Genomic DNA, 26,557 nt, shown 5'->3' with positions numbered 1-26,557 from the left:
TAAAAATCTTCAAATGTAATTTATTAAGACATTCAGCTATGTCTGTCAGTCTACATCCAAATTTACTACTAAAAATAAAATAGTATCACATTTCACATTAGGAATACCGACTTTGAAAAACACTTGAGTCAAGCCTATCGTATAAATAAGTGACTAATTTCTCTTCATATCAAAATTCACATAAAAAAATTGCCTGCCCCCTACTCCCACCTATTTCCCCACCCCAGTCCCCAGTCCCTTGTTCTACTTGAAGCCATGATGAATGTAAAAATTTAAGTATGGACATGTCCTTGTCAAAGAAAAAAAGGTGCAAACCTATTAACAGCTTTTAAAAGTGGCATTTGCGGAGTCTGATCATACACAATAATGTACTCATTCCCAAAGTGCAAATATCGCCAGAGTTTAATACTGTTTTAATTCAGCTGCAAGGGTTAAACATTACACAGCACAGTCCTGCAAGGCCTCTATCCGTGCCCTAAAACTCATCCCACTTTCCTCCTGCAGAGGCAAAGTGTTCATGAGAGCTTTAGTTTACTTCATGCAGCCCACACTGTGCCCATTATGAGCAAAAGTTTCATATACATCAAAATATTGACGACTCTGTCATAAAAGTCAAGAGTCACTATAGATTACATGAATTCAAATGCAACTGCCCCAAGAACACCCAAAGCATACACACAACGTATTAAAGAGTGCTTCCATCTCCTGGTACAATCACTGCTGTTACATCTTTGATTTTTGCTTACGTGCCATAAAAAATGTCAGCAACCAAAGCTGCCCATCCGCCAGAGACCGGCAACTCGCGGCCTGTAGCGCCCCTCAGGGCCTGGGACATGGCTCTGTGCAGCTCCCCTCCCTGACCAAAACCAAGGCAGCCTCCTGTCCCTCTGGCCACAACATCCCACAGACCTCTCCCTCCTCTCACCCCTCACCTACATCTTGAAAACACTCTTGCACTGCTATTGATTCCCAGACATCCTTCCTATGCCCGCAGTTCAGAGAGCTTCTGGAGTCATTTCTACTACATCTCACTGGAGTTACCACTACCAAGCAGCCCATAAAAATCAGCATGGGAGATTACATTTTGACCAGCATTAATAGCTACACTTCTTTCACAGCTGTGGAAGGATTGGTTTCCTTCTGAGTCAAACGTGGATCTCTGAAATGTGTTTGTTCCCGCGTCATCCTCTGTAGCCTCAGAGCTGGACACAAACCCCCAGATCTCGAGCAGGGCCCCCCTCTGGGGCTGCAATGAGTTCAGCAGCACAGGCTGCTCCCTGGCTGGCCTCACAGGGGCTCGTGTCACTGTCCATGCTGTGAGACCCCCCCGGCTGGGCAGAGGCCTCGGGGCTGTCGTGTCCATCGTGGCCCCTGCTCGGGCTGTCCTGCACACTTGGCCTGTGGTCACATTCAGCACCAGGCTCGGCTGCCTCTCCAGGCCTGGTGTTTTGCTCTGCACTAGGATTTGGCTGCTGCACTGGCTCTGGTCCCAGTCCTGGGAGCTGTGAAGGGCTCTTCAGTTGGCAGTGGCACAGAGGGCAGGTTTCTTGCACGTACAGCCATTTCTTAAGACAACCCGCATGAAAAAAATGGCTACATGGTGTGATTACAGCAGTTTTCATATCCTGAAAGACATAAAAAAAACAAACAAAAAGGAAAGATATTATTATTTGTAATCCCATTCCTCTCCTCTCACCTCACACACCTAATGGGTTCACCAGGCACAGAAGAGACAGAGCAGTCCACAGACAAGGAAGAGAATGTGCTTTCCTTCACATCTACCATGTTTCATAGGAGGAGCAGCTGAAGGAACTGGGGGGGCTCAGTCTGGAGAAAAGGAGGCTCAGGGGGCACCTTCTGGCTCTGCACAACTCCCTGACAGGAGGGGCAGCCAGGTGGGGCTGAGTCCCCTCTCTCAGTGATCAAGCGACAGGACAAGAGGAAATAGCCTTAGGATGTGGCAGGGGAGATTTGTTTTGGGAATTAGTGAGAATTTGTTCACAGAAGAGGCTGTCAGGTATTGGAATGGAGGTGGTGGAGTCACTGGAGGTGTCCAAGGAAGGCCTGGATGTGGCACTCAGTGCCATGGGGATCAGTCACAGGCTGGACTCAATCTTGGAGTTTTTTCCAACCTTAATGATCCTCTGATACACCATTCAAACACAGGCCAGGTCTTGCTTTCTTTATTATAGGCATTAAAAATGAGGCAAAAACTCTCTGTTTGTAAGACATTATTAAACATGACCTTTTCAGGACGAGAATCACAGGACTGGTTGGCTCAAGAAACAATTGTGCAAGTCAAAACAGCACAATGACAGTTACAACATGTAACAGCACCAGAAATGAAGTGACACCATGAACTCTGCCAGCTGAGACCCACATAATCCTAGTCTGGTGTTTTGAACACTGTCATTCAATCTGGCAGTTTTACTCTTCAAAGAATTTCTATCAAGTTTGGAGCCAATCCAATCCCACTCTTAACTGCACACTACTAATGTTAGGGTGATTCTTTCACTGTCACACATAACTACAATTTCTATTCAAGAGTAAGAGACTTTGGAGCTAGAAATGTGATAAAGATATTACTTTCTGCATTAATGTCTAAGGTTCTTACATCTGCTGGCTTATGTTAGCAAGACCCTTAACCTTTGGATAATTAGGTTTCTGCTACAAAACTGACACTGCACATGGAGCAGAAATGTCTGTAGAGACTGAGCTGCTTCTACAGAATAGTAACAAATCAGCCACTGAGAACATGTTGTCTTTCACTAACAAAATCCTCCAGTAATGAAGCAAGGAGCACGTTTGCTGCTGCTGCTGTGACCAGCTCAACCCAAACATGAGAGGTGTCAAAGCAGCTTGAGGACAGACTTTGATGTGTAACTGAAGAAAAAAAAAAATAAAAACAGTTTAAGCACTTCCAATCTCTTCATTCCTGAGAATTATCTTAGTGACAGCACTCCAAATCAATTTGCACAAAGCAGAAAACTGGGTGATTCCAGTAACTTACTGAGGGCAGTATTAATCATTACACATAATTCAAGTCACTTATTTTATCAGCTGAAGACTGAACTTGGTCTGGGGGTATTTCAATCCTTTGACACTTCCATTCCTACCTGGTAGCAGATGGCACAGATGTCATTGTGCTGCTCCAGCTGCTCCTTGGTGGCCACGGGCAGAGATTTTATCTTATTGACAGCGTCTCTGCGAAGGAGGAAACTCTTCCAGCCCAGCTGGGCCCGCAGCCACACGTTGTAGTAGGAGTGGATGAAGATGATGACAGAGCCCATGACAGTCCACTCCCCAAAGATGGTTTCTGAGACACCATAGGCCACCACACACAGAGCCACCAGGAACTCCAGCAGCCGGTACGTGCCGTTCACGTAGTAAATCACATCATCCATGTTCTCCACTGGCTCCTTCCTGAACTCCTCCACCATGAACAGAACATAAATGAAGAGTGTCCCAAGCACCTGTAACACAGTGCAACACCATGAGCTCAGCTTTAGCTCTGAATTGGAGCTTGAGCCAGTGCTGGCCATGGAGCTTTGTCCACACAATGCTGCCGAGCTGGACAGAGGGCAAGGCCCAAAGTAGCTGAACTTCAACACAAATAAAAGTTGCTCTTTCTTGCAAAGCATTTAAGCTTGTTCCCAAGTACTGCCCCTTCTGTACCTTCCTGAGTCCAGAACAAATACTTACAGTATAAAATATTTCCTCTATTTACATTATTGTGTTTCGAACATCAAATTACTTTCGAAGAGTTATAGCTAAGTAATGACACATAAATGAGTGCTCTGAGAAAAAGCCTTTTTACTATGATAGTTCCACACCCTCAAAAGCATTTTGGCTTTACAATTTGAAGTAGACTTCCATTCACCTTTGTTCTCAGCCCACCTAGGAGCTCCTCAGCCTCAGATACAGAACACACAGAGATAATTTTTATCACCCCTTGTAATTCTGCCTTCTCTCATCCCTGTTCTTTCCTCATCATTTTCCCCCTTAGAATAACAGGAACACAGTTAATGCAAGGCTACACAGGGCTGATGTTCTTACCTGAAGAGAGGTTAGAATACTGCTGGAGATAATGATCAACAGCCAGAAATCCATGTGGAAAAACTGACAGATCATGTAGGCCATGTATGCAGGGAACACGAGTAGGAACAGACAGAGGCTGACTGCTCGGAAGTGCTTCCACAGACTCCTGCAAAACAACACAATAGGTTTTTATTTTTCAAGTCAGATTCGAGTGTCACAATAAGAATAGAATGACTGCTGGATGTAGGCACGTTACATGTTTGCTCAAGGCTTTAGAGCTTGTTGAAAGGAGTTTCTATTTTTCTTGGGCACAGTCTCATTCCCAGCTCGCACACATGCCTACAACTGTGGAAAGTTCCCTCTCATCTGACCTTTGCTGTTTTCAATAGAAAGACAAAAATTATGGTCAAAATAAGTACTTGAGATACTGAATGTTACACATGGAAGTCCATTAAAATAAATTATTAAACGTGTAACTGTTTGGACACTTTTCTAAACAAACAAGAGGTCTCCAAACTAATTCTTGCAACTCTTCTTCATCTTTTTGCTAATATGTGTGGGGCAAAGCTACTTCCTTTCATCACCAGATTTAACCCTGCTGCCTTTAAAAGTATATTCCCCAATTCAGAGATCACAAACGAAGTGTAGCAGGACCTGAACATTTATCTCAGCCAGTCCTTACTCTGTTCCTATCATCTACTTCTTCCTAATCTCGCCCCCAGCCTAAACACACCATCAATCTTTTTACAGCCACCCATTTGTGAAGGCTTTCAAACTATCTCCAGTAATTTACTGTACTACCTCTACTTGTTCCTCAGGTTGTATTTTAACCTCACTTAGCTCTGGAGATGAGGTACAGAAAAAGTCAAAGCATTTGGGGGCACAGGACAGCAGCACAAGCTGATTAATTCAATACAGTCTGAAGAAACATCAGAGTGACTTTGAGGTCTGCAGTTCTGTGTCTGTGGGTGAGGGAGGAAAGGAGAGCTGAAGTGGAAATTATCCTGTTTCTTGCTGATTTAGAACTCCCTGGGAGATTTGGCAGAAGAGTTAAACCTCTCTGTCCCCACAGTCTGCTTGTTTAAGCTGGGCAGATGCTCCTATCCTGGCTCTACTCCCTTTCCCTCTGTTTCTACCCTGGAAGTTAACTTGCTCCACGCAGAACACCTCTAAGCTAAACAAACTCTAAACATGAACAAACCTCTGCTCATTTCTTCCCTCACAGGTTAAAGAAAGGGAAAAGACAAATGCAACTGACAAAGATAAGAACAGATTAATATGAGAGCACCACATAGCACCAATACAGCTCTTCAAAACACAAATGAAACTGAACAATCCCACACAATCCAAACATGTGGGACACTAAGGCAAACCTTCCACCTCTGATTTTGTGCCAGTGAACCTTATCATTTTGGGATCATGAAAAAAATAGGTTTTACAATATCTAACACAAGGTCACTCCTAGAAACTTCCCACCCTCAATAGCTGTGTGAGATGACGGCTTTAGAGGGAAACCCACCCAACTGCAGAGGAGGTTAAGAAAAACCATTCTGCTAATCCACACAATGGAGTGTGGGTGGGGACAGCACAGTCCTGGATTTGCTTAACTGGAACCACAAAAGTAGAGAACTTGGACTAGAAAAGAAATCTGCACTCAGAAAAAAAACCAAGGCAACTTTACAAGTACTAAAAGCCATCAATTACTAGTTTATCACCTCCTAAAAGAGCATTGAGTAACTCTCAGTTTAGGAAACCAGTCTCTTACTTGTCCCTTGAGGCTCCCAATGCCAAGACAATGGGATCAGCGATTTCCAGCATGGACTGCAGGATGGATGCCACCACAATGAAAAGAATAATACTGAGCAGGAACGCCCGATGCACAACTTGGAGCTCAATCAAACCTGTCTGCACGGCCAGGATCAGGAGTGTGACTCCTTCAGTCATCCCCCTGCAGATCAACACAGTGAAAAAAAAAACAAAAAATCACATCTGTGTCAATGCTGGTTCAAAAGCACATCTAGAAACACCAGGAAATAAACTGTCAGCTTCTGTCACAACCTTTCATATGTCACTGGTTTTAGGTTTCATTGGTGTCCCTGGAAGACTTTAACCAGGGAGGGATGTTTTCAGAAGTGCTGGGCTTAGGAACCATCAGATTTTGCTCCTGACAAGCAGTGTTTGGGCTACATCCAGCTCAGACACCACCCAGCAAAAAGCATTTTAAGGACCCAGTTTAGGGAAATTACCAATTTTGCCGTTTTTCAGTTTATTCCCCCTGTACCTAAATAAATACAGCTGTCCACTTCTTTCTGTCTTGGAAGCTCAGAGTGACTTTAATCCCTGTGAGGATCACCACAACTATTTGATGCAATAAAGTACATGCTTCACCAAGCAATGTTTCTATACAGATTACTCTTATACAGCCCCAATATATACCCTTTTTGCTTCCACATCTCGGAATCCAAAATGTAAAACGTTCTTTTGCAAATGGTCTCAACTCTCTATAGAGTTATGGGCTGGAGTAACAGGAAAGGTAGTGTCAGGATCCCAACTTCATATTAGACAAGTCGAGACAAGCCTGAGAAAAAGCATTTTGGCTATTTCCCATAACAATTTACAAGCAATCTATACAATGCTGTGTTTTAAACCTCACAGATTAGTAATGTTTCATACATGATCAGAGGGGAGATGAGGAAATGAAAATATGAATTGTTTACGTTATACAAGCATGTGAAAATTTTTCAGTGACTCATGAAAATAAAAACAATTGTAAATCCCAAGTAAGAGCCCTGAATTTGTGCAGAAATGAACCACTTCCCAAGAAGTCTGTGACAAGTATTTTCACCTCAGATCTTTTCAATGCACACACAGACTGGCATACAAAAAACTTGTCAAAAGGTCAAGAGTCAAAAAACAGCAATGCCACCCCTCTATTTTTATATAAATCCCCTTTAAATCTGTTTCTTTTCAGACTCTATGCACAACGAGACACTTACCTGTTCATAGCAGGATCGTTCATGAACGCTCGGTAACCCTGCAAGTAAAACTTGCAGAGAGTCAGAACTCCCAAAGCCACAAAGGAGACTGTGAAGACCAATCCCAGCAGTGAGTATGGAGTGCTACAGCATTCGGCAATACTGCCAGGAGAGACAGGAAAAGAAACAAAAACAAAAGGTTGATCAGTTACAAGCAATGTGATGAGCTCTCTCCTTGTCCTGTCAACTGTGCAAGTTGGTTTTACAGCAAAATTGGACTGATTTAATGAAAATGTTAGAAGTTCTACACTGCCATTAAGTCTTCCAATAAAAGAAAAAGATGAGATAGGTTTTATTACTTCTTTCCAAGATATAAGTTCATTGCAGCTGCCCTTGGAGGCAGGGCTGTGCTGTGACATCCCTGCAGTCCCCTCGGCACAGGGCCACGTGGTGGCAGTGTCCTGCTGCCGCTGGATTGGAGCCACAGGCCAGCCCAGAGCCTCCACACACTGAAGTCACTGCTGGAATTTCACCCAGCACCACAAAGACCCAGTTAAAGCAGATGGAGTCACTAAGGCATGTTCTCCTATTCATAATAATGCACACCAACATCAAACCAATAAATCTTGGGAGAGTGGGGCTTTTTGTCAGCATTCTCACCAGGGTCAGGTGGGCAAAACCTTTCTCTGGAATGGCTGAGCCTGAAGCAGCAGAAGAAGACAGCAGAGAAGGCTCTCCTTCAGCTGGTTTCTTCCTGTCTTGCTACAGCAAAGTCCCAGAGATCGAGACCCCAGACTTTATCTGGCAGCTCCATCATCCCCTTTCAGGCTGCTCTGCTACTGACCCTGCACTGTGGTATTTGAAGCAGCCCAAGCCCCAGAATGTGCTTCAGGTTCAGAAACACAGCACTGCCAATGCCAGGTAAAGATAAAGAAGCAGCTGTCAGCTGGGGTTACACATCTGGAAATACTCATATGCATAATCCAAGGTAATACACTGACACATTCATTAAAAAAAAATAAATCTTCATTTGCTCCTCAGGACAGTAGTCTTGAGAGAGAAATTGCCATGGTCAAAACCATGTCCTGCTAATTAACTGAGTGATGAGTGAAGCAGTCCAGTGCTCTGACAAAAAGTTTTGAGGAAGCACATGCTTAAAAAATAAACAAAGCTCATCCAAGAGACATTTACTTTGTCACTTTTAGTGACTACTTAAACCTGAAATATCCTTTGAAAGCAATTCACTCCAGAAAATGTTGATGTGTTTACATATACTATTTACAGTACTTCTGGTAGGCCTTCAAATTCTTTCTGTTTACCATGCCAAGGGGGGATAAAAAAGCCTTTAGATGTTCCTGCTGATCAAGATAGTGAGAAACTGTATTTAAAGCAGTTATTTATGCAGGGTATTTGAGGGACTTCGAATTTTTGCTTCAAAATAAATTATCAGTAATCAAGAATCCTGGTTTTTCTGCTTTTTTGTCAGAGTAATGTTAGGATTCTTCTTAAACTTGATCTGCTATGAAGAGTCCCAGAGGAGCTTATGAGCTCAAGAGATGCCTGGGGAGCTTCACTATGTTTGTGTGTCAAGCACAAGCTTATAAATTGTCCCAAAGAGCTGAACTCTTTATGGCTTCTCAAAAATCACAGCAGTTAGAAACCCATGGAAAAGATTTTGAGAGGAACAAGAACAATGAAAGGTACAAAATAGTTTTAAACAGCAAATATCAAATAAGAGCTTCCCAGTGAGAAAGGAACAGACTTAGGCTACTCTCAGTTTTCAAGAAAATAACTTGATATCCATGTCTCCCCTCTCCAACATATGAACTGAGGGGCACTGAATGAAATTATATGGACACAATCAAAATGGATTTTTCATTATAGAGATGAGGCTGAAAACACCTTGCCTCAGGATCTTCCAAGTGATACAAGTGTACATGGGTTCAAGGGCAGAAAACACAAAGTGATGGAAGAGTTTTCTGAGGGCTACTGAAATACTTATCAGCCACATGCAGCTAATGCAGCCTGACTTAAGAAGCTGGGTGCAGGATTGGATGAGTCCTAGGAAGCATCCTGTCTGTCATATCATGGGTGGGGGTCCTTCCAGGAACTCATCTGCAGCCACTGCTGGGAACTGGATCTCAGGCTCCATCAGGATCTGGTCTGATCCAGCACAGCCACTCCAACCTCCTCATGGAGTCAGACACAGCTGCTGTGTACACCCCAACTGCTCCCACCTGAATTCCAGCCCCACTGCTTTAAGCAATCGTTCACTTCAAGGGCATAGATGCAGAATTCACTTGCTTTCATGGAAGAGCACATCTTTTCTTCCACTTTGTTGAATAGCCAGCACAACATTATTTCCTGACCTGCTATTTCAGCTCCCTCCTAGGGGTCAGAAGCTGTTAGTGGTACCATTAGAGTTTTGTGTTTTTAAGATGAATCAGTGCTTTGTCCCTGTTGTACCACAAATAGGAGAAGTATAACAATTTGGTGTAGGAATAAACTCAACTTCAAGGAAAAGGATTGCTTCTCCTTTATTGTAACAAAACTAAAATTGCAGAAGAAATGAGCAGGAAGAAAAATTTCAGACCCCAGTGGTTTAGTTAACAAGCAGGTAACACAGTGAGTGCTTCTGCATAATGCAGGGTGACACCATAAGCAATTTTAATGCTATATGCAGTAAAAAATCCTTGGCATTTCTCCTTAATGATAATTAATCTTGACAGCTTACAGGATGGCACCACAGACAGATACAGCAAGGCAAGAAAAAGCCCAGCAACTGGAAAGTCTGATTGGAAAACTGTAGTGATGAGGAAGTTACTAATCAAACAGCAGAACTAATGATGTATGATCCCTAAAGACTCTGTCCTGTGCTTGCTGGCTGTGTTTAGGCAACTATTACCCCTCTTTTCCCCATCCCACTAAGGCACTGTACCTAATCTGCCTAACCCAGATTCTGCAGCACCCCCAGCTCCTCTCAGTCCTGCATTCCTAGTCCCTCTGTATGCACAAACAGCTGAAAAAGGCACACAGGTTCCAGCCAGGAGAATCCCTCAAATGCTGCCTTTCAGCAACAGCACCAACACAGACCTCTATCCTTTATCTTACAACTTTTAAACTTCATAAAATTTTATGGCCTATAAAACTTTTTCTCTTTTTAGAAAGCTTTTACAAATCTGGTATCTTTCTGATCTTTACACCTCTGCTACATTAACCACTGGGCTCAAAAGTTGCTTTGGAGTTGGGTGCTTTGGCTGCTTGGATGAACTCAAGAATGTGTCCCACACTAAAGTGATGAAGCAAGACATCCAAGGCTCAGAAAGTAACACAATCATGAATAAGATATCAGATGGACTGAACTTCAGCTGAAATATCTCAGACTTAAAGCCAATTTATATACTGAAAACAACTTCTGGACAGAAGCTCTAATTATGGCAACTCCTGCCTCAAAGGAATATTTTGCTTTCTTTGGGAGCTCTCCCACAGTTCTATTAATGTCTGCTCTGAATGGGAGCCATGTCTTTGCAGGACAAGCTTAACAGGGTTTATATGCATGGTCGCTGCAATAAGAACAAATATTTATTGGCTATCCAAGTGCAATAAAGCCAATATCCACGTATCATCTCTAAAAGAGCACAGACACTCATTTCAGAAGACAGTTCAAACAGAAAACCAACTATCTGCAGGCTCCTGAATTACCTGGTCAAGAAGAGGAAGAGGAGCCTCTCTCTGGAGGCAGGCTGGTCCCGTGTACTGAAATAGGAATAGATCTGAAGAGCAAATAAGACGAGCCAAAACACCATGAAAAGCACTGGGACCACCAGCTGGTTCCACAGAGACATTCCCAGTGCCAGGAGCCCATACACCTCCACCACCTGGGAAGACACAAAAAGTTAATTTATTATTGAGTCACAGCACCTGGGATTTGATAACAAAAGGAAAGTCAACAATACAGTCCCAAGGAGAGCAAGGATACTCCACATGACATCAGCCATCCCACAGGAAGACAGGAGGTACATCAAAGTCCAGTTTGACAAAGGCAGAGCTCAGGTTCAGCACTGACAGATTTCCAGTCTGTCTGGCAGGAGGCAGAAGCACCTGACTCCAGCAGCAAAACCTCAATGTCCCTTCCTCCAAACACCCGGCTTGGAGCTGCTCCCTGCAGCCCACCCAGAGCTGAGGGGTGGCTCTGGGTCATGCCACCCCTCAGATCCTCTTGCCCAGTTTAAGTCACAGCAATGTTGTTTTCTCTGTAGCTACTGCCAACTCACTGCACACATTAGACACTGAAATGAGTCATGTTATTAAAAAAAAGTAGTAAATGTACTTTGCTGATGTGTTTTTAAGGAAAAACTTAAAACCCTCCACACATTTTATACTTAAATATCTCAAAAGGATCACATACATAATCCACCACATGTTTTGAAATTCATGCTTAAAACTTATATTGGAAGACCCTGAAGCTCAAAGTACTTCCTTTGCACTGTAAAGGCTAAGTTAAATCATTCCAGTTTCCAAGAAGCTGGAACTTCATACAGCTGGACTTAGGTCAAAAGGAAACTGCTCATAACTACTAATTCCTCATCACCTGCTTCCCACAATGACATAGAAGCCATGGCAAGGAAATTTTCAGAAATGCTAAAAGAGCTGACAAGCATGAGGGATATGACACTCACGGGACCTGCTGCAGCACTGGGGCTGATGGACAAGCAATATGCTGCTGGCAGGGACACACAATCAAGCTCCTGCTTTTTTGACTTGCTTCTCAAGCAAGTGTATCTGCCCTGAGGAGACTCCCCTGGCCTGGGAGCAAGGCAAGCAATCCTGTGCAGCTCCTGGCACACTGCTCCACCACACTGGAAAAGGGTCATGCAACACTTATAATGCACATTCATAATGTGAGACATTTCTGGCATCTTCTGCTGCAAGAAGGCAGCCAAGGTTCTGGGCCTGCTTTTATATTATACCACTGGGCACAGCCTAACATGCACACAAACACAAAAAGCTGAGCTGGGTCACCTGTTAGGGCTCTCAGGAAACACTCCTGGTGTTTAACATCCCAATATTCACCAAGTTTTGACACTGATATCAAACCTGCAATCAAATCCAGCCCGAAATAGCTGGATTTGTGTGTAAACTCACAAACACTAGAACAGCACTGAAAACCAACAATTGCTCCGAGTTACAGCAATGGAAATATAAACACAAAAATATTCCAGTTGGAATGGCAATAGCTTCCTCTGGAATACACATCCAGGCTTGATTTGTAGCAGAGTTGCAATCAGTTACATGAACACACAATGAGTTTGTTTTCTTTTCTGCTGTTTCAGGAACACAAGAAAAGAGCAGCAAGTTCTTAAAAACCAAAATCCTGGGTTTTGCCAGTACAATGTGAAAACCACTCACAACTATTCACTGCAACTCTATTACATGTATTTAGAAAAGCAGCATCCAACATTCTTATAAACCCAGTGCCACATTACAAATTTTCTGCCATTTTTTTTCTGTATTCCCAAGGGAACAACACTTTATTCTCTCTGCATAAAAAGCCAGGAGAAAGAGTATGATCAGTGCCCAAAGGCCAGGAATACTTCCTCATGGTTGCTGTAATAAAGTCTGGCATGGAAAGACTTGAAATACTGGGATGGGGCACGGGGGGGAGACAAGCAATTCTAGAGATGAGGAGATTTGGGTAACAGCAATATTTAGAACTCAATTCTGACAAATAAACAAAAAAATCATCAAGAAACAACTATTTTTCCCCTTTAACCTGGAATGTATTTGCAATTAAAACACTTGTAAGATGTTGAAGTGTTTTAAACGTGTCTAATAAAAAATAGATACAGGTTTCAAATCCACATCTAATCTGAATTTGACTTCAGGGAGCCCAACTGCATCCACTCATGTACATGGAAAATGAAAATGCTGGTTCCAACCTTTTGCAAGGCTTTGAGCTGTACAGACATGCAACTGTTTTACCCCAAATGTTGCCACTCCTGCACAGTAAGCATATTTCTATTCTCACTGGAAAACAGGATACTGAAGCTTTGCCAGTCAGCTCCCAAATTCACTTTTAAATCGGAAAATCTACAAGCCAGGGGAGGCTTTGACTGGGTATCAGGAAAAATTTCTTCACTGAGAGGGTGGTCAGGCATGGGAAGAGGCTGCCCAGGGCAGTGGTGGAGTCACCATCCCTGGAGGGATTTAAAAGATATATAAATGTGGCACTAAGGGACATGTTTAAGTGGTTGGACTTGATGATCTCAGTTTTTTTCCAACCCAAACAAATCTGTGATTTCATGGACGAGGTCAGACCAATGGTAGGTGCTGTACAAACACAGAAGCATAATCCTGCTCTAAAGACCAACTACATACAAAATAAATAACCAGACACCAATGATCAACATGACAGGCTGAGACCTTGGCACAGCACACATCTCCTGCTGCCAAGTTTTTGTTTGTGTATGACAGATATGACAGCAAACAAGAGCTTTAAAGAAGGTTTTGAAAGAGCTTAACAAGTTAGCTTTCAGGCTGCTTCTGGATTGAGGAGCAGAAGGCAAAAAAATCCAGGCAGTGGTGAAAGCTGAAACAGTGTCTCAGTCAAAAGCCAAGCAAGCACCAATCTTTTTATATTGAAATATACAGAAGGATATATATACATATATATATTATATAAAAAAAACCAAGAAATGTGATGTTTCTGTACCACTGAGAAAGTGTCTTTTGTACTAAACATGTATCAGATGTCAAAACATTAAGAAAATGGACATGTCAGATCAGCCTTCTTGTTTGAGGTCTCAGTAAGGTTGCTGCTCTAAAGAAAATACTACAGACTTTTCAAATCACTGTGCAAGTTGTAAATCACTAAGTTATTAGAGTGAAAACCAGCTTCAGTGTCACTCTCAATTTAACACTTCATAATTACAAACAATTTTCATACAGAAAGTGTTTCTTGAAATGAACAGCTACTACAATGAATGCCCAGGGATTACTCTCCTCGCTTAATACGCTGCAAATAAATTCCAGTCTAACACAATCTTGTCTTTTAGACTGGATTATTTGGGAAGGAATAAGCAAAATACAAGCAAAGTGGTCATGCTCAGCTGGCCAGCAGCGTAATTCAGGCTCATGTCTTAACTGCTCACCCATCCAAAGCTATCATAAATTAAGGAAAGAAGATGCTCTGGACAGGAGCTTATTCGGTTGGCTAAAAAAGGATGAGCTAGAACACAAACAGAGGTGCATAGAAGACAGCTAAAGTGGGGTTTTTTTTTCAGTTCTTTCCTGCATAAAAGACTCAGAAAACAGAATGTTTACATCCACCATCCTACCTGGACAAGCTCTCTGTACGCAGACTTCGCCAAGTTATAGGGCACCAGAAGATTCGACGCCAGGAAGTAGAGAACTTCCAATCCGGTGAAAATCATGGCGAATTTATTGATGATGACGATGGTCTCGAGCGGGACGAGGCAGAGGCGAGCCAGCAGAGGGAGCATGTGCGCGGAGAAGAGCCAGATCTGCTTGGTCTTCATGACGCAGGAGCAGAGCGTGCACACCACCAGCTGCCCTGGAAACGCGACACAGCAGTTCAGAATCAAGCTGATTATCCCCTTCAGGAAAAAGCGTATTTTTAATACGTTATCTTTCCACAACACCGTTATCAACATCCAGCATATTATGACGGTTCTAACTAGGACATCTCTGTTACGAAACCAGGCTCCTCTCCGTGTCTTTTGCTGGGTCACCAAAGTTACCCTTTCCAAAGTGTGCACAGTGAATGCTTTCACTTCTCAGATTAGCGAGCTGTAAACCCAAAACACATGCAGAATCAGATTAGTAAAGCCCAGGAATAAATTATACAGAGGATAACCCAACAAGCGAGCCCTCTTTTTCCTCACCACCTCCATCTCAGCTGAAATCCCACCAGTTATCTGTACACACAGCAGCTTTTCTGAAGCCCAGCTACACTATTTCATCCTGACCTACACAAAAAAAGCAATCAGAGGTCCCAAATGGCTTTTAGAGCAACAATATTTACACTGTCAAGAGGAATTACTGGCCAAGAACAGCAACAGGAGAACAGCCAGGTCAGCAGCTGAGACTTCAATAATTTCATAACGCCCTGAGGCAGTTGCTCAGAATGATCACTGAAGCTTGCAAGTGATAGATAATTAACAACTAAATTCTCTGTAATAGCTGGTGGGGACACAAACACGAGCACATCTCCCCCACACACCCACAGATCTGGAGGGTGGTATTTCTAAAGCACTAAGAGCACTTCAGTATAACTGCTCCCATCACAGACACTGAAGTTGTACCCTTGATCCCAGAGGAAACTGAACGGGACAAAATGCACATTGCCCGGATAAGAACAATCCTCACTCATCATTTTACAGTAAGAAAGACATTTATGGCATATTATTTGAAAACAGACCCTTGTTCACAATCTATGTTAATTTATATCCAAATGCCACAATACGTGGTACTAAATTCAAGTGCAAATATCCTGGTTTGGAATCACCTCCATAATGTTTGTATTTCCCAACTGCCCCTGAAACCAGGAGCTGACCTTAGGAAAAGAGAATAACCAGACCAAGGCCAGTAACGTCTCTAGGTCAGTACGAACTCCATGTGCTCACATAAGCTCTCTGACCTTGTAAGCCCTTCTGGATGGGCTGGGGATGGAAGCTGCAAGAGGAGAAACAGCAGTAGCAGGGTTTTGCTTTCATTCTGCCAAGCTTCCCTACCTAGGGAAGGACTTCTGCTTTCAAAATAACTGCAACAGAGCTGAAAGCAATCTCTAATCTCTACTACTTAAGCATACAAAGTTCTCCCTTCCTTCACGCTGTCCCCTTTCAAGCTAAATTCCTACTGTCAATTTGACAGATGTATTTCTGAATTAACAGATGTCTCTGCAGAAAAAGCACCCTTGCTCTCAGCAAGGCACTATCAGCACACTGGGTCTTCTGAGCCTCAGAGAAAGTTACTCTACTCATCTCTTCAGACGTTCAGCAGACTCCAGCTCTGAAGCATTCTCCCTCTGCTTTGTTGTTCTCTGCCTACACACACGTTGCTACAACCCTATTTAAGACACCACCAGCACACTGCTGTGCTGTCATATTCAGGAGCCTGGCAGGCAGCTTGCGAGGATTTCTGCGACTCATGGTAACTACGGCAACTCAGCTTCACACACAAAGGGACGCAAACACCAGCATCCAATGTGTGCTTCAGCATTTAATGAGAGTCCTCATCTGAAATCAAATACTGCAACAGTATCGTATTAAACAATCCAGTGCTCTCTGGGATGACTGGAGCTCTTGGATCACAAATTAGAGCTGCTGAGTTCAGTCTCAGTAAACAGCAGAACTGGCTTTCCTCCACCAGCCATGTGTGGAGTGTGCTGCTCATCTCTGCTCAACTCTGGCTCTCCCACCCTTTTAATTTAAACATTGATCAAAAGTTACTTGTCATGGGAAGAACTGTACACACCATCAAAGGAAATACATGGAGCACTTTCTCTGGAGGCTCCAATCTCCTCCCTGAAGTGTGCACCTTGTCAATTCTCAACCCCTGCAGGAAAGGCATGAATGTCTCCAATGGTGCTTTGAGTGATGGCACTTCCCATTTTAAACAGAGGTAGCAGCACCTTGGCTCAGGACAGCCAATCTCTCTCTGCAGTAAATTTATCTGCAGGTAGGGCTGCACAGCAAGGGTCACCAACATCACACAGCAAGATCAGCCACAGAAAGTAACCTCACATCAAACACAGATTTTAACACTCGAGGTATCTGCTGTGACTATCAAATCCAGGTGTTTGAACCCTGTAAACTGAAATGCTGCGGTCTGAAAACTGACAGACACAGCTAATGAACCAACAGCTGCAACACCTCTGGAAGACACCATCCAGAGTCTTCTGCTAGGGAATGAAGCAGTAAGGAAGAAATCCATTGTGTGAACTTTCTGCCCATTCCTTTCCCTTCCCCAAACCTCCACAGATACATTAAACATTGCTGACAGGTATCCAGAGCCTCTCAGCTCATAAACTAATGGAAAATGTTCAACAAGAAAGCTGACATGGCACAGCCACTGTAACAAGCCCCTTGGTGTAGAGAAGCATCTTTATTTCATTCACAGTTTTAGAAAGCTGATGTTAACAAACTCCCTGGCTACATCAGCAACTTACTCAAAAACAAGGTATCCTAAAGTTAATATAAAACCCCAATACTGTGCTATAAGAATAAGCAAGTCTTCATGGTAGCATCACTTGCAAAACCACGCAGCAGCTTTGGAAAGTTCACAGGTGATGTGCTCCTGAAGTGGCTCACTCATCCAAGGGGCTATCTCCAAAGACATTTATTTCCACATTATTATCCCTAGACAACAGTCATCAGACTGAGTTAAATGTAGGGCAAGAAATGACTGTGAGATCCCATTCAGAAAGTACTAATGAATAAAACAAAGGTTACATTTGTGAACCAAGTGATACTGTACATCATTCCCTTAATTCTGACCAGAATTTAAGGAACCAGAGCTGTAGCAGTAGCACCGTTATTCCATTCCCTCATGCACCTGCTTTGGTGCCTGTCAGCAGTGCTGCAGCACAACACCCTGTCAGAATGTGTGAGAAAAAGATGGAGCAAAGCACCTGTACATTCATTCTGCTGTGAAGATGACACCACTCAGTGCTGTGCACTCCTGAGACTCCACAGAATAAACACCCTTGTATACAACAAATCTGAGAAAACATTTCATATTTATACAAAACACTGTCAAGCCTCACAGACCACTGTCACAAGTCTTCCCCAAAGATGACTGCTTGTCATCAAGACCAAAATTACATTTTCAAGTTAACTTTGAAAGAATAAGGAAAATTAAGAATGGGGATATTAAGTATGTTGACATATAGACATTTGCTAGTACAGCCACAAGTACCTAATTCTGAAACACAATTACAATAAAGGGACACTTTAGTCTGATACTCACAATAACCCAAAACTATATTGAATAAATCCATTATTTTTTTCTCACTTGTTTTGAGTCCCTATTAAAACCTAGATGCAGCACGCTGGGTTTAGCTCTCGGTTGAGTTTTGAAGTGTTACTGAATGACACAATTCCTCCTGATCTCCTCCTGCCCAGGCCTGCATGATGCTTTGTGAAGCTCTCTGAGGGATTCTGCTTTACCATGGGAGAGATTCACTGGACTAATTACAAACATTTTTCTCATGAAAAACATGCCAAAGCTTTAGCTCTACTTTGGTGTCATTTGATGAGACAGGAAAATATATCTAGACATTCAGAAGAGTGAGGAAATGATATCTAAATCATCTCTCCTTGAAAACAACCAGTGTTACTTCTATTAAAAATATTAAAATCAAAGACAAATGCCACATTTGAAAGTAAGAATGTTAGCAAACAGGAGATGGGTAAGTTCTGTCAGAACTAACATACTGTAAAGTAGTAAACCCATTTTTATCTGCCAGTAGCAGCTGCAAGTAAACAGAAAGCAGCTGAATTTTGCCAACAGTAGTACATGGCTGACTAAATCTGTCAATAATCTGATGAAAACCATAGATCTTAGTGAAAGGACTTAAGAAGATTTTTCTTCCAAGCTTGTCTGAGGCTTCATTTTAAAACACACACGGTGTGTGTGTGTGTGTTCCAGTATCCTCTCAGGAAAACATATGTTTTGGTGTAGCAACCTTAACACTGAATTTATTCTCTTCCAGTCAAAGTTCAAAGGGTAAGGAAACACTCTGGGAAGTCCAATTCTTCATGATTTATTTGGGATTTTTAGGTAGGGAAATCATCTCTGCCATTAATCAAACAATTTAAATGTGTTTGACTTGTTATTCCTTAACTCTTTAATTAGGCATATCCTCAGGACTCTGTAAAAAAAACAGCAGCCTGTAGTCCCATGCACACACCCACCAATGTATTTCACCAGATTTTGTAAGAGAATGACAGTGTTTAGCTATAAAGCCAGTAGAGAATTAATGTGTACAACACCTGAATTGACAAAAACACTACAAATGCACGTTACTATTGAAATTTCTACAGTACTTTCTCCATAAAGGTTATTATAAACACTCCAGTTGTTCTCAATCAGACTGTATTGTCTGAGAATAACAGAGGAGAGCATAACAGACCTGGAAAATATTTCAGAGCTGCAGGTATGGGGTACTGGTAAATCAGCGGCACAGAAAAAGCCAGGCAGGACACAGCTATCCTCCCATGCCTCTTGCATATTAATAAGAATCACAACAAGTTAAAGTAATAAAGGAGATTTGAAACCAAGAGGTAAAACATGCATAGGTTCCAATGAAGAGAATGAGAGCTCTCTCAATTATGAAAGCACTTACCTACTAAAGCAGTCATGAAACGGTTCATGGAGAGAGGCTCCAAGTACATTGGTCCTTCATAGCCTGATTCCAATTCGCTCCTCACATAATCCCTAAAAAAAACAAACCCACAAACTATTATGATCCATCTGATTCAGACAGGAAACAATTTATTCATTCCACATATATGTAACTTCAGTGTACGTTACAGCCAATTAACTAAATAGCAAAAAGCAATATTACTACTGTTCCAGCAGCCATCTGATGGAAGGATCCAACTGAGGCATGACTTAAGCAAGAGCAGAATTATCTGTAATTAGACTCACTGGTAGAGCTGCAAAAATCCTTTGGGACATCTAAGCTGTTCTTCAGAGCGTGGCCTCAAAACTGCTTATTGACAAAGCCTCTTAAGCACCATTCCATTTTTAAGTATCCTTATCAAGTATTTTTCTTCCTAACAATAATTTCTTTTCCCACTAGCAACGTGGGAAAAAAAATTGAGAGCTTGACTGAGAGACCTTCCAATTTAATGTTTATAGTATATTTTGCACTGAAGAAGTTCTTTACATTCAATTAAAAATAAGTATGAAGGAAAAGTAATAGTTGTGGACTAGAGTCAGGAAGAGAGTTGCTACATCGCCTGTTTGTCCAACATGATTTAAAAGTTTAGTTCTATCCTACCAGATACAGACAAACTGATAAAACACTACTGACAGACATAGCAAGACAGCCTGAAAATCTGTAACTCCCCTCAGAAAAGGTGGGCTGGGAGGGTGGGCTCTGGCAACCAAAGTGAAAGGTAAGAACCTGAGGGCCCTGGGCAGTTTTCTGCTGTTGCTGGTCATCCATTGGCTCTGCCCTCGAGTAGGTTAACACATCAACAGAACTCAAATATAAACCTCACACTAAGAGCAGGCATTTCACACCTTCAGAAGCTGATCCTGGACCAGCACAGCAGGAATTGTGCAGTGGCTCCTTAATCCCCTGCCATCAGACACCAGGCAATCGTCCTGACCTTCCACATCCAGATCCCCAGCCTGTTTTTTTGCCATGCCTGTGACCCTTCCTGCTCCACTGCAGGGCACCCCCAGCTCTGCAATCAGCAGCACAAAAACCCAGTGTTTGTTTCTGGCTGATCCTGCCCAGGATTCACATCTACCTGCATCACAACCCGGGAATGCCAGACAGACTTGGTCTGACCCTGCATGGAGCTCACAGAGTCTGTTTGCTCCAGGGGCAATTCAGTTATTCCGTGTTTATTTTTATCAGTGAGGCGAGCCACACTTCCTGGGAACAGATGCAGACAAAGCACATCAAAACAGGACTGGAAACCACAGCCAGTAGAAGAATTGCTCTTTTTATTTCAGTGCAGAAACAGATGCAACTTAGTGCTACCGGGACCATTCACTTCTCCCCAGAAATGTGGGAATATACCCTGCTCCTAGGATTAGCTTGCTACACCAAGCAAAGGTATTCTCATTTTCACTTGCAAAAAAATCTCTGGAATTCAAGATATAAATCTCAAAGTACTAAAACAAACACTTCAAAGCCTGTTCTTCATAGCTGACAACGCTGCCTACTCAGAGCAGCTTTTCAAGTGTCACAGTGTATGTGAGGTATGTTGAAATGAGTTCTTTAGACTGCAACCTCCAATTAAAAACACATGAGGACCGAAAAGGCATCTAAAATGACAATTCTAGACAGAAATCTTCCCCCCTGTTCTCTGGGTATAGCTAAGCACAAGTGCTTTTTTTCCGCCTTCCAAAATCCATAAGGTTGTAATCCTTTGGGCAAAGAGGTTTTTTTTTTTAGTTTTTTTACATTATATGGACCAGCAGAAAGTACTTTCTGAAAGCATCAAACAGGATAATCCATCAGTTACAGAAGAGAGAAAAAAATAACAGCACTTTCAAGATGCTGGAGATGGCTTTTTGTCTTAGCAAATCATGGTCCATCCTCAAATTTTGGGGGAAATACTGGCTACTTCTAAAATGCTGGAAGGAAAGCAGTGAAGACATCAAGTTTCTTCTCTATTTGTCAGGAAACAGGTTAGAAAATCACCCAGGATACAAGTGCAGCAAGATGACCTTACACAACTTAGCCAAGAGACACAAACAAAGCTGCACTTACAGTTGCTTCTTCAACACCAGAATGTGCTTGGAGGTGACCTAAATTTCTTGGAGCTACATTTCTTGCTGTTGTCTGATTCAGTCATCTGCACAGAGTTCTGCACTTGCCTGAATTCTCTAAGTAACTCTCAATTAACTGAGTTTCAGGCCCACCAGTTTGGAGAAGCAATGTTTTAAGATCGCCTAAATTTTTTAAACAGTATTTGTAGCCGATGTCTGAATGAGGAAAGTGAAAGCAATGATTCTCCCATTACCAGTACAAACACAAGGATCTTTTGGCACAGACACCAATCAGAAGATGCCTCGAACAGCTGCAGTGCCATACAAGATGCTGAAAAAAGCAAGTGCCTGCACTCAATTTTGATCAATTAAAGCTGTATTAATCTCCAGCTTTTACATTTGAGGATTGTTCACTTTACTGCAGCAGTGTAAGAAAACAAGAATGCTAAAATCATTATTTACTATTAATGAAATGACTGAAACTACATTACTTTGGAAAATTAGGATGTAAGACTAAAACTTAGATCAGAGTGCCTGCTGTTCATTCTCTAGATGCATTCCCAGCCTCATTTAATCCAACTGCTGGCCTGTGAACAGGTACTCATGGACAGCCGTGACTAAACTGCTCCAAAGGTGATCATTTTTCACACGTGATCATTTTTTTATTACTGAACTACAAAAAGGTCTTCCATTACTAAAAATATGCTTTATAATTGACTGGCATAAGGTACAGTGGTTATTTGACCTGACCCATATTGCTGACATTTACTTTGGCTGCTTAATCTCCACTGTCAACATCAAACACACTCTCATAGGTTTCTAATGTCTACAGACAACCTTAAAATTAAGTGCACTTTAAGTTTATCCATAAGAAACAATTTAGTCTCTTGCTCCTGCCCTTCTCATTTTAAGCTCTGTGAGGCTCAACACACTTGGGATACAATCATAATAAAACTGCAAAACATGAAATAAGATAATGATGTGAACTCCAGTTTAAGCATTAACAGTGTGTTTAATCCCATCACTTCTATTCTGCATAACTGCACCACTTATTTTCCCAAGCTGCTTGTTGCTGGAAATGGGTAAAATAAACATGATTCTTTTAAGCAAGACATTTGTGCTACTACATATAAAATAAAACCATCACCCACCTTCCTTGTCAGGAGTGGCAGGACTGTGGTAAATTAATTTAATTCACTGAATTCTTTGAAACTGCATTCTTTTGTCTGAGTAGTTTTTCTTAGCATGAGTAGCTGAAGTTGCAGGAGTCTTCAGGCACAAGCTGCAAGCTCCCACCTAGGAAAGCTGAATTTATCTTGAACTTCTGCTCAGTTACATAAGGGGAGACCCCGAGACCAGTGTGAACTCTGGGTCACAGCAGAAGCTCCAACCCAGATAAAAGCAGCCAACACTCACCTGGAGACAGAGAAAGAATTCAACAGGGAACAAGAAGCTCCCAGAGCAAAACCCACCACTGGGCCAGGGGGGTGTGTGCAAAGCACAAGAAGAGTGGATGCAGGATGGGGCATTGACTGGAAGGGTACAAAAGCTCAGTGATTTCTGTGTTCTGGGTCCCTGCCTGCAGGCACCCAGCTCGAGCTCTTCCTTGACTGTGCCACTCCATTATCAAACTAATTCTTCTTGGATTTGGAAGCTGCTGCAGGAAACCAGATGGTATCTCAGACCACTTTCTCAACTTCTTGTCTCCAAACACCCAAGTGCTAGCACTGAGTGAGTTCACCAGGTACCTCTGGAGCAGGAGGCATTGAAGGGTGAGTTTTCAAACGCCCAAGGCAGATTTGGAGAAGGTCCTGCAGTGGGCTTGAGTCCCTCTCAGTATCAGGTGTGTTTGAGTCCCTCCCCTACTGCAGCTCACTCACAGCTGCCCAGCCTGATCAGACATAATGTGCACACAGAGAGGGGATTCAATTCCACATGCAAAAATGGGAAATATAATCCTTTAGATATAAACTGCTGGCCAAATCTGAGACTAAGACTGGATCCAGCTGCACCTACACTCCCCTCTGAACCTCGTGACTCCACAGTAGAGTCTCCCTGACAATCTTTTTTGCTGCTTTTTCTTTATTCCTCCCGGTAATAGGGAGCAAATGAAGCATAGAAAAGGGGATGCCCTTGGCCAAGGTATTGCAAAATTGGGAGAAGATTTATGGTACAGCTCAATTATCTAAAGAGCACACAGTGGCCTTGTGCCAGGAGGAATGGCCATATATTACTGGGACAGCTGGTGGGGGCCCCAGGAAATTTGGCCACTACATGGAACTTTCAATCAATTAAGACTCACTTATTTACGACTCCGCTTAGAGGATAAAAGCCCTGGACAAATGCATTGCTGCTTCAGGAAAAGAAAATTGGATACACCAGTCTCATGTCAAACGAGGGGTGAGTAACCAGCCAGCTAATGAATGATGGCACTATGAAGAATTGATACTCTGAAGAGATGAAGTGGGACAGCTCACTCACCACTCTGGGTGCTGTTAACCCAGATGAGCACAGTTCCATGGCTAAGTACATAATCAATGTACAATTCGGTGTGGTATAAAGTTAACAAGACTGAAGAGGAGTTAATTCACAGATTGTTAGGGGCTGGGTGACCAAAGCTCTGTAAAACCCAAAGAAGCAGCTCTCATTTTTTGTTGTGAATCCAATACAGCTCATGATCCAACTTGAACAGAGAGAACCAGCAAGATCAAAGTTGATTGCCCCAGTGCTACTGTTGTTTACCATTCAATTCCAGCTGCTATGTGTGGTTGGACACTGGATTTGAAATAAACAGAATATTTGTTAATGTGACCTGTGAAAAGTTAATACCAATCACTGCCTCACTGCCCAGCACAATGAGCTTAGCCACCATCTCTCCACAGGTTAGGGAGGAGTTGATCCCACAAATTTCTGAAATCAGCACTGGCTCTTAGCTGTATCCAAGCACAATTGTAGATACAATCTATGGTAACCACAACCAGAAGAAAAGGGGAAGGGTGTATCTTACACACTGACATTTTAAAAAATTGAGAAAATGAGACTGATTTAGAGAGAGAATTCCAACTGTGGTGGTATCCACCCAATTTCCATATAGACCCAAGTAATAATGGCACAGCTTTTGTCTCAACAATATACACCACATCAGAATACAACACAGACCCAATCCCTGTATTAGGAATGAATCATGATGGAACTGCTCTCTACCCCTGGAGCCAAGTATGGGCCCAAAAAAACAAGTGGCAGAGTGTCAATGTTAATGTGTGTGGTGCTGGAGAACAAGAGGGATTTATTTGTGAAAGTAAAACTACTGAAGCTCAAGACATTTGTTTTGACACTGAACAAAATGTCTGTCACTTGAGATACATCCCAAAGAAACCCCTGAAACTGTACTTGCCTATGTTGGAAAAGGATATGTTTGTGTAAGAACTCTTTGTAATCTTATGTTTGTAAATAACATTACTGTAGAGATAAATAATCACTCAATTACTTCTAACTGTAGAAACACTGGGGGATGCAATTTTAATTATTCAGCTCCTATTATATCCAATCAATGGTTACAGTCCAATTATACTTAAGCTAAAATTTACTACCTATCCCCATCAGAATGAATCCTGCACTGGTGAGGAAGCCATTAAAACCTGATGACCTGTATCAGCTGCTGGAACCTGTCCAAAACAATGGACAAAAAATTCCAGTCACCATTCAGTGCAGAAGAGATGCATCATGTAATGGAAAGAGTGAAGGAGGCACAACACTGATGGTGGAAAACTCTCTTTGATTCTGTGAACAAAATCTTGTGATGACAAGAGTGATCTTGTTCACTCTGTTTATCTTGTACCTGTTGCTTGTAATAACATTGTATGGGAGACTAAGGGTCACATTTAAAGACTTTGTGAGTTCCTTCCTTCTTACTGGAAGACTTCATTAGTTCCTTCTGACATCTTAGCAGGAATGCTTAATAAAAAAAGCAGGATTGTTGTAACTCAGGTTTAGTTAGCTGTGTTCTTTTAATTGTATTCTTTTGTCTGAGTGGCTTTGCTTAGCAAAAGAGCAAAAGCTGCTGGAGTTTTAGGCCACAAGCTCCAAACTCTCACCAGCTCCAAGCTCCCACCTAAAAAAGTCAAACTTATCTTGAACTTCTGCTCAGTTACATGAAGGAAGACCAGTGTGAACTGGAAGATAAGAAGGCCACAACTCAGCAGAAGCTGCAACTCAGACAGATAAAAGCAGCCAACACCCACTTGAAGACAGAGAAAGAATCCAACAGGGGACAAGAACCAAAACCCACCAATGGACCAAGGGCTGTGTGCAAAGCAGATGAAGAGTGGATGCAGGATGGCTGCAATGACTGGAAGGGTACAAAGGCCCAGGGATTTGTGTTCTGGGTCCCTGGCTGAAAGCACCCAGCTCAAACTGTTCCTATTTCTGTGCCACTCACTTACTAAACTAATTTTTCCTGAAACTGGAGACTGCTGCAGGAAACCTAAGGCAAAGAGATTTCATTAAATTGGATTTTGGGTTTTTAAAGCTGACTTCTCTTTTTTCCATAAACAGATGGTATGTTATTTCCACCCAAATTACCAGGTTAGCATGCTACATACAAATGTAGCATCTTCTGGGATGTTCCAAGTACTCACAGATTTTATCTAAACCATCTCTACAAATTAAGGTAATTCTCAGTTCAGCCGGCAAAGAAACAAAACATTTAAAAAATTAAGTGACTTGTCAAGGTCACATAAACCTGGAAGTCTGAAGTCAGAGCTTAACTATAAAATTCAGATGATCTTATTCCCAGACTTGCAGATGAAGTGCAAGCTATTTCTGGGGTGGAAAAAAAGCACTGAAAGCTGAAGTCTTTCAACAGCTCAGAATTTCCAGGACACTGCAGAGTCACAAGTGCCAGATGATTCTGGTCTTGTTCTATAATTTGCACTAACCAAACTGGCCTCAATGTAAGAACTCTTCATTGGTCTTAAATAACATCCCAACTGGTACTGCATGCAAGCAAGTCCCTGGAAGTTTTCAGCTCTGAGCAGAATTACTAACAAAAAACACTGAAAAACAGTTTG

The 26,557-nt window shown here is 42.3% G+C and overlaps 1 protein-coding gene across 2 annotated transcripts in view; it reads right to left on the bottom strand.

Annotated features, from left to right (window-relative positions):
• The window catches only part of RNF145 (ring finger protein 145), a 46,503-nt gene continuing 19,946 nt past the window's right edge, over positions 1-26,557 (bottom strand). For both annotated transcript variants that reach the window (XM_014875944.2, XM_088173958.1), the window contains exons 4-11: positions 19,381-19,472; positions 14,351-14,586; positions 10,716-10,891; positions 7,035-7,175; positions 5,804-5,986; positions 4,057-4,204; positions 3,117-3,473; positions 1-1,625 (exon numbers count right to left, since the gene is read on the bottom strand). In XM_014875944.2, the coding sequence (XP_014731430.1) occupies positions 1,197-1,625; positions 3,117-3,473; positions 4,057-4,204; positions 5,804-5,986; positions 7,035-7,175; positions 10,716-10,891; positions 14,351-14,586; positions 19,381-19,472 (1,762 nt within the window). In that variant the 3' untranslated portion in view covers positions 1-1,196. The remainder of the gene's footprint in view (positions 1,626-3,116; positions 3,474-4,056; positions 4,205-5,803; positions 5,987-7,034; positions 7,176-10,715; positions 10,892-14,350; positions 14,587-19,380; positions 19,473-26,557) is intronic.

This window comes from Sturnus vulgaris, chromosome 15 (genome assembly GCF_052056855.1).
Source record: "Sturnus vulgaris isolate bStuVul1 chromosome 15, bStuVul1.hap1, whole genome shotgun sequence".
In the NCBI taxonomy this organism is placed as follows: domain Eukaryota; kingdom Metazoa; phylum Chordata; class Aves; order Passeriformes; family Sturnidae; genus Sturnus; species Sturnus vulgaris.
This window is presented reverse-complemented; position numbering and strand designations above follow the sequence as displayed.